General features: G+C 40.2%; 1 protein-coding gene across 1 annotated transcript; it reads left to right on the forward strand.

The window, feature by feature from the left end:
• The first annotated feature begins 926 nt into the window (after positions 1-926).
• On the forward strand, positions 927-8,924 carry LOC113728008 (homeobox-leucine zipper protein ANTHOCYANINLESS 2-like). The gene is made up of 9 exons (XM_027252460.2): positions 927-1,969; positions 2,079-2,296; positions 2,441-2,558; positions 2,665-3,366; positions 3,556-3,657; positions 3,817-4,038; positions 6,200-6,374; positions 6,491-6,858; positions 7,815-8,924. The coding sequence occupies exons 1-9, from the start codon at positions 1,766-1,768 to the stop codon at positions 8,196-8,198; spliced, it is 2,493 nt and encodes an 830-aa protein (XP_027108261.1). The 5' UTR covers positions 927-1,765; the 3' UTR covers positions 8,199-8,924.
• The last annotated feature ends 418 nt before the right edge of the window (positions 8,925-9,342 follow it).

The following is a 9,342-nucleotide window of genomic DNA, read 5'->3' on the forward strand; positions in this document are numbered from 1 at the left end:
AAAAGCATCTCACGTATAGTATGAGCAATATTTGATATTTCACATACAATCGTTGGATTGAATGCTTTCTGTTCAATTTTCAATTTAGTCGAAACTACAGAGAGTTGCAGAGTAAGTTTCTAAACCAAAGGGAATTAAATTGAATATTTATCAAATTACAGGGAATTTTTTAGTATTTTACCCTATAAACAAATTTTTATCCAAATATGTCAATCCCAATTTCATCTTGCCTTATCCAAAAATTCGACGGTCATATCCAATCACTGAATGCCACATCATTCAATAATGATAGTAATTTATATTCTAAATGTTAAAATTGTTGCAATCCCATAATAAAAAATTCTTTATTTCATCATCCAGCCAGCGATGAATTTTAACTCAAGAGCGAAATATCGAAAAGATACTACACCATTTCCATATATATATATTTTTTTTGTCAGCAACGATACATTTGTATAACCTACTTTATCTTAATTTAGGGGGAAGAGGGAGCCTAAGGAAGCTCTTGTAGAGGCTAGTAAATATACAGATCTAACTAGACTAAGGGAGTACTATGATACAACTCTTAGATTTTTTTTTCTCTACAAGTGAAGTTCAAACCCTCATCTATAATCTAAGAAGAGATTTAAGTCCCTCTCTGATGGCCACTGATCCATTTGGCCGAGTGATTTACACCGTTTCCATACATGCTGGTCACTTAATAATAACAACGTATGAGGAGAACGTTTTATGAGCTTTTGTCTCCATAGTGACTTTTGTAGAACGGTTGAAGTGCACTGTGATGATTTCCCAAAGTCCACACCGCGAGAGGAGAAAAGCAAAGAGAGTGGGGAAAGTTAAAAAGGTACAGTAAGAGAGTCAACCGACCCTTCTCCGTTCTATTTTGGCAGTATGTATATGAGGCTTCGAGTAGTCCACATATTGCGTATTATCTTCACCTTTTCTTGCCTCCTCTCTCTCTCTCTCTCTCACTACTCTCTAGTCCTCGTCTTCACACTCTGCAAAGACAGACCTTTTTAAGCCTTCTTTTTTGCCCTTTTCTCTGTCTCTCTCTATCTATTCCCTTCCCTCTTTTCCTGGTTTTCTAAGTCATGAACAAAAGCTTTTCACAAGTCAAGCACTCATCAGAGATTCAGACACCAGCCGATGAACAGCTAAAAACCCTTCTAAACTAGGGTTCCCATAAGGCATTTCTCTTCTTCTGCCCTTGTAGAGCAAGAGAAAAAGAGGGTTTTTTTCTTGTTTTGTTTGTTGGCTTTGTTTGATTTAAAGGGGGGAGAGAGAGGGATTGAGAAGGAAGTGCTAAGCAGCCAGAAAAGGTTTTTGTGCTTTGCCTTCTTTCTCTTTCTTTCTCTCTGAGAAAACACACAAAAAGCTTTCTCTAGAGAGGAAGTTGGAGACATTTGGATTTAGTCCTCGTGTCTCCTCTACCTCTCTCTTACTATTTTCATTTCTATTCTTTTCCCATATCTCTTTTTGGGCTTTTAAACTTTTTTTTTTATTTGTTGCATATCTATCTATTTAATCACATACGTTGACACCCAATTTTTCCGGTTTGATGTAATTTTTGCTGTCTTAAAACTTCACTTGTCTTTCTTAATTCTCACTTCGAAAACAAGAGAGTGGCGTGAAATTCATGAATGCGTTTCCCATGTACACCTGCTACAAACGAAATAACCAAGTCCATTCTTGAGCTAGAGCGATATTTACCATACACATATCCCTATTAAAGGTGAGAAGGAGGAAAAAAAGGAAGGATTATTTGATGAATTTTGGGGGATTTCTTGACAACAATTCAGTTGGTGGCGGCGGTGCAAAAATCGTTGCCGACATACCTTACAGCGACAGCAACAACGTTAACAGCAGCAATACAAACATGCCCGCAAGTGCTGCAATTGCTCAGCCGCGCCTCGCTACTCAATCTCTTTCCAAGTCCATGTTCTCCTCTCCTGGCCTCTCCCTCGCCCTTGTACAACTTCTATGGGATCCCTTCTCATCATTTTCCTTTTGAAACTTGTATATGATTAGGTAGATTAACTTTTTATTCTATTTTTTTTTAAATTTTTTGGTTTGGACAGCAAACGAGTTTGGAGGGGCAAGAGGTGAGGAGAATGTCCGAAAACTACGAGTCCAATATGAATTTTGGAAGGAGAAGCAGAGATGAAGAGCACGAGAGCAGATCTGGGAGTGATAACATGGAGGGTGGATCAGGAGATGATCAAGAAGCTGCCGACAAGCCACCAAGGAAGAAGAGATACCATCGCCACACCCCCCAACAAATCCAAGAACTTGAAGCGTATACTCTCTCTCTTGCCATATAACTATTCTTTTTCCCCAAAAAAAAAAAAAAGCCTTTTGTTTTTTCCTAATTTTTTGGTGTTTGTGCTAATTCAGAAGAATTGCTTTGTTTTTTTTTTTTTTTTGGACCTATTTTTTGCAGTCTCTTCAAAGAGTGTCCTCATCCCGATGAGAAGCAAAGGTTGGAGCTCAGCAAAAGGCTTTGCTTGGAGACTAGACAAGTTAAGTTTTGGTTTCAGAATAGGAGGACACAAATGAAGGTAAAAATTCCCCATAATAAAAGCAATCTCAAGGTTTGAAAAAAAATTTTATTTTTTTCGAGTTCTTTGGCCATGACCGAAAAAGTTTGTTGATTGATTGCACCAGACACAACTCGAGAGGCATGAGAATTCAATCCTCAGGCAAGAAAATGATAAGCTTCGCGCGGAAAATATGTCAATAAGAGAGGCCATGAGGAATCCAATTTGCACCAACTGTGGTGGTCCTGCAATAATTGGCGAAGTCTCCCTAGAGGAGCAACATCTGAGGATTGAAAATGCACGGTTGAAGGACGAATTGGACCGAGTTTGTACACTTGCTGGCAAGTTTTTAGGCCGTCCCATATCGTCCTCGGCTGCATCCATGGCTCCTCCATTGCCCAATTCCAGTTTGGAGCTCGGGGTCGGAGGAAACGGATTTGCTAGCTTAAGCACTGTCCCAGCAACACTGCCGTTAGGCCCTCCAGATTTCGGGGTCGGAATCGGAAACCCTTTATCCGTGATGGCGGGTCCGACTAAAGCAGCGGCAACAACTGGCGGGACGGGCATTGAAAGATCATTGGAGAAATCCATGTACTTGGAGCTGGCTTTGGCGGCAATGAATGAACTGGTGAAATTGGCACAAACAGATGAGCCCCTTTGGCTGAGGAGCCTGGAAGGCGGTAGAGAAATACTGAATCATGAGGAGTACATGAGAACATTTACTCCTTGCATTGGCGTGAAACCCACTGGCTTTGTTACCGAGGCCTCCAGAGAAACCGGCATGGTGATTATCAACAGCTTGGCTCTCGTGGAGACATTAATGGATGCGGTGAGTTAATTGAATTTTGATGGGGTCTGTCTTAGATTTGATTTAACTTTAGGTGGCATGATTCATGATTATGTTGTCCAAAATTCCTTGCCTTGCCTGGAATTTTGTGCTAGTGATTAGCATTATGACTGCCAAAGCTCCTCGCTTTTTCGCGGGCAATTAATTCTGGTACCTTTTTGACTCTGATAGAACAAATGGGCGGAGATGTTTCCTTGTATGATTGCAAGAACCTCGACCACAGATGTGATATCAGGTGGAATGGGAGGAACCAGAAATGGTGCACTTCAGCTGGTAACGTGCCATTATTTATTTCTGTGGCAACTTTCGTTTTAATGAATCAACGTGTATTGTAGTATTCGCTGTGCTAAAGCAGCAGTACAGTACTTGCGAATTCCTGAATTCATTTTCTTCTAATAACGCGCCATCATTTCTTTCTTTATTTTCTGGCAGATGCACGGGGAACTGCAAGTTCTTTCGCCATTGGTTCCAGTTCGTGAGGTGAATTTCCTCCGGTTTTGCAAGCAGCATGCAGAGGGGGTGTGGGCTGTGGTGGATGTGTCCGTTGATTCCATCCGGGAAACTTCCGGTGGTGGTGCGTCACCGACATTTCCCCGTAGTAGAAGGCTTCCTTCTGGTTGTTTAGTGGAAGATATGCCTAATGGCTACTCCAAAGTGAGTTTTTCTCTTTTTCTTTTTTTTTTCCCTCACCGGCCCGCCCTAATTAAGGCCGTAAAATCTTTTTTCCTTTTTATTTCCGTTGGATATATCCTTTTGATGGTACATATTTCAGGTACTATATCCCACTCATGATACCCTAAGGGTTTTTTTTTTTTTGCCAAATGTTTAATGAGTTGGTTGTAGGAATTGCAATCTGGAGGCGTAGTTGGGTTGAGGAAACTAGCTAGCTAGAGAAACTGAAATTGGTGGATTTTTGTACCCGGTCAAAGTCTTGAGCCATTTCACTCCCCATCTCTCCTCTCCATTATTCTTCAGTGATAGAGAGTTTGTCTTTTTCTTTCTTTGGAGTAAATCAGTCGGTGGGAAAAAGAGCATTCTTTCTACCTTACAGCTTCATGCTTACCTCACAATTTCAAGAATTATGTCAAAAATTTTAGATACATTTTCTGTCAAAGTTGAAATATAAAAGCATATTATTATTCTTACTTTAAGTAGGTAGGATTCAGGATTCGGGATTCAGGATCCAGGATCCAGGATCCAGGATTCAAGTCTAGTGAGATGTTGAAGCTGCCTGCATGGATTTCTTTATAGTATTGGACGTCTGGATTTGCTTAAGATGAGGAAGTTAATTAGTACTAACTAGTACGTAGTAAAGTATAGTGAAGTAGCAGTCAGTAGTATAGTATAATAATTTTATGAGGACAGACAGTAGAAGCGGGAATCGAGGCCACCCTCCTCCACCATAACCAAATGATTTAATAACCGGATGGAAGCCTCCATTACTTAAAATTTAGCAGCACCTAGGGACACATTAATTTCATATGATTTGGAGGAAAAAGGCTTCGTAATCCCCCCAAACTTTGGCGAGATTATAAAAAAATAAAAATAAAAAAATGATTTGATGTTTCTATTCCAGCTTCTGATGCTGTCTCGATCATCCCTCCAGGCAAAATATTAAAGTCTTGCAACTGTGCACTATCTGGTTCCAGCTTCATGATCATGATGTGTTTGTTTCTCTACTCTACTCTACTCTAAATATATATATATATATATATATATATATATTTCAATTATAAGACCTCCTTTTTAGTCAAACCCTGAGACTGGCTGTTGCAAGGGTTTTTTTTTTTGTTGTCACGTGAGGGCCTAAAAGGCTTTGGGCGCAGTGATTTAGTTAATTTGGTGGTAAGTAGTAAAGCTAGTTGTTGTAATTGTAGTGCTTGCTACTAGTGAAAAAAAAAAAAAAAAAAAAAAGACCAGTAGTCAGTAGTAGTAACTTCGATACATACATGTCTCTCTCTTGCCTTGTGCCTTTTTTTTTTTTTAGCAACGATATATTTGTATAACATACTCTATCCTAATCTAAGAGGAGGGGAGCCTAAGGAGACTGGTGTAGGAGACTAGTGGGTATATAGACTCAACTAGATCAAGAAAGTGCTATGACACAACTCTTAGATTTTTTTCACCTACTCCTCAAGGAGGGACTTAAGCCTCTCCCTGGTGGCCGCTGAGTCATTGGCCCAGTGGTTCTTGCCTTCAAATCTTGCAAAATTTTTTGTCTGCCTATATATTTTGTGTCCTCTTCCCTTCCCTGCCGGGGTTCTATCTTGTCCGTCATTGAACCTAGACCCCAGCAATTCCCAATATTTTTTTTGGGGGGGGGGGGGGGGGAGGTACGTAGATCAGAATTGCCTAATTATCATCATGCTTTCCGGTCAAAGCATCGAGGACAAAATGTTAGTGATCTTCATCATCTTTCCATTCTTCACTGGCTTGGATTCAACTCATCTCACATCGTAGACTAGTATGAAATATATAACGATAATAATGTGGGACTATAAGAAGATGCTTTGAAAATAGTTAAACACTAGTGTTGTTGACGATAAGAAGATGGTCGCAAAAAATGGTGGTTGGCTCGACTTTGCATTTGGGCTTGAGACGACATAATTATTAAGAGATGAAGTTGGTTTAAAGATAGACGCCAACTAAGAAACCAAAAAAAGTAAATTGCCAAAGCTAGACGTTTACGACTTTTTAATAATACAACAGTTGGTTGGATGGGAAAAATAAAAATCTGCGTTTGTGTTTGTGTGATCCTGGTGCATGCACGTTGCTCGGAACTTATTTCACAATCAATCAATGTGTTGTTGTCCAGGTTACTTGGGTAGAACATGCTGACTACGACGAATCTATGATTCACCAACTCTACCGCCCGTTGATCGGTGCCGGAATGGGGTTCGGCTCTCAGAGATGGATCGCCACCCTCCAACGCCAGTGCGAGTGCCTCGCCATCCTCATGTCCTCCAGCGTCGCACCCCGGGATCACACCGGTACACAAATATCTCTCTATCAACTACTACTACTACGATTTTTCTATCCAAAAAACCGAACAAACGGCAAAATTGTATCGCTGCAAGTGTTTGCTAAATCGGAAAACGACATGCAGCAATAACTGCAAGTGGGAGGAGAAGCATGTTGAAGCTGGCGCAGCGGATGACTGATAACTTTTGTGCCGGCGTCTGTGCTTCGACGGTGCACAAATGGAACAAACTGTGTGCCGGCAATGTGGACGAGGATGTCCGAGTGATGACCCGAAAGAGCGTGGACGATCCCGGCGAGCCACCGGGCATTGTTCTGAGCGCAGCCACGTCCGTTTGGCTCCCCGTTTCCCCGCAGAGACTCTTTGATTTTCTCCGCGATGAACGCCTCCGGAGTGAATGGGACATCTTATCCAACGGTGGTCCCATGCAAGAAATGGCCCATATTGCCAAAGGTCAAGATCACGGCAACTGCGTTTCCCTCCTCCGTGCTAGTGTAAATATTTCTCTCTCTATCCCTGCCTCAAATCTAATCAATTTTATTTTATTTATTTTTAAATATATCCCTGTGAAAAAATGGGCTCCAATTTATCCCTGATATATAGTCCACATCCATCCACAGTTGCACTAATCTTGCTTGCAGACTTAGATGTGCCAACACGTGTGTTGCCTTGTTTGTATTTTCATCTTTTCTCAAGAACAAAAAAAAAAAATTTTATGTTTTTCGTGAACATTTTTATGCAATCACCTCATATACATTAAATTGTAACCGTATATATATATTTATAAAACTCTAAAAAATATCAATCCAAACGACTTAAATAACTCCAAAGGTAATAATGTAGTCGAGCAGCCAAACCTCCAAGATTTTAGATATTGTTTCTAGCAAGAAATGAAAAAAAAAATAGTAATATTATTAATTTTTGCCCAATATTAAGCGTTAGGCACCATTTTTTATTTTTATTTTTTGGGTTTAGACATCTATGCTAAGTAGTAGTACTATATATATTTTTCTTCCTGAATTATTTATTACTGGCATGGGTAATAATAAGAAGTTGAAAAGGTTGAAAGACGCAAAAGTCCATATGATTTCTGGGTAATAGTGGTCCTGGGTAAAAGGACAAATGCGTCACTTGGAAGTTTCTTTCAGGACAACCGGATTGAGATCCAATGGTTCTGGCTCAGATTTAACTTTTCTTTTTGTAAACATATAAAAGTCAAAACACTTGACACCTGTCAGCTTCATGGGTCAGCCCATGACCTAAAAGGGAACCGGTTCGTGAAAACTGAAAAGTCCCGCCAGAAGTTGACTAACTTGGCCTCGGGGCGGACGCTGACGTGTGATCCTTATTTTTTGAAAAAAGAAAAAGAAAAAGAACAGCACGATTACGAATGGCATGTTGTGTTAATATTACCAAGACTGAGGGGGGATTATTGCTTTGCGTTTTGCAGGCTATGAACGCGAACCAGAGCAGCATGCTGATACTGCAGGAGACATGCATAGACGCGGCGGGGTCGCTTGTGGTGTACGCTCCCGTTGACATTCCAGCAATGCACGTGGTGATGAACGGTGGGGATTCCGCTTACGTTGCCCTGCTCCCCTCGGGATTTGCTATCGTACCTGACGGCCCAGGTTCTCGTGGGCCCCTTCCCAATGGTCTGACAAACGGCCCCACCAGCCACAGAGTTAGTGGGTCCCTCTTGACCGTGGCCTTCCAGATTTTGGTGAATAGTCTCCCTACAGCCAAGCTCACCGTAGAATCCGTGGAGACCGTCAACAATCTCATTTCTTGCACCGTACAGAAAATCAAGGCTGCTCTTCACTGCGAAAGCTGACTCAGGAAGGAAGGACAGTACTATTTTGAGCCAATTAGTCTTTTTTATAAATAAAAAAAAAATCTGACGTGGGCATGTTGTATGGTCTTGTCATATAGGCTTTTTTATATTAAAAAAAAATTTTTTTTTTTTGGTTTGTTTGTTTATCGGGAGTGGAAAATTCTCAAGTAGATCTTGTTTATTGTAAATTATGCATTTAGAATCTTGTATTATTGTGCATTAATGGCTTGTACTCTTCCATAGCGTACAACGTAGATGCATCTAATACAAGTACTTTATGCATGGTTAATGCAATAGACAAGATTTACTTCGGAATGGTAGTTGGTGTGTTTTGCTTGGGGGTCTGGTCTTCTAAAGTAGTGTCGGGGGGTTTTTGTTTGGGGGGTGGGTGGGGTGAGTCAAGAACGAACCGCGCAGCAATAGTCCTTGCAGGGTGAAAAGTGATGGAGATGGATGGTTTTAAGGGGTTCTGGGAGGTGATCAGTTTCATTCATCTTTCCACAATGCAAGGGTGGTGGTTCGGGTATTGACTCAGGAGGACCCTTGAGTTTGACTCTCCAGTAGCTTTAATCAGGAATTCATATGGTATGAGAATTGTCGTTGAATGTTTATATATTTGGTCATTAACTTAAAAAGTGTACTTGACATTTTCTTGACAATTGTGTTGTCGGCAATGGTATTTTGTACAACATTACTGTTGTGTTACTATTAGTACTTTGCTGTGTATGCTCTGTAGTGATCCTCCAACTTTGTGTATTTTATTAGCTTGTAAGTGATGTAGAAATATATGCGTTGATTTACCTTTTACTTTTGAGTTATTTGAACCTATATATATATATATATACACACACACACACATGTTGGCATTCCTAACGTCCATCACAAAATCTTTTGTAGATCGACCGAGTAATTTAATCGTTATACTCCTTCCGTCCCATAAAAATAGACATATTTTTAAAAAGTGTTAATTATTATTATAGTTAAACCAATCGTTTTGACTTGCTACTTTCCTCATTTACTCATTAATACTATATGATGAATCATTCAAATGAAATGATTTATATTGCTAAAATATTGTTGCAACTTGCCACTTTTTAGTTTTTCAATTCAAGATCAACCTCGTCAAAATGTTGCAATATTTGGC

Source organism: Coffea arabica, chromosome 2c (assembly GCF_036785885.1).
Source record: "Coffea arabica cultivar ET-39 chromosome 2c, Coffea Arabica ET-39 HiFi, whole genome shotgun sequence".
NCBI lineage: Eukaryota > Viridiplantae > Streptophyta > Magnoliopsida > Gentianales > Rubiaceae > Coffea > Coffea arabica.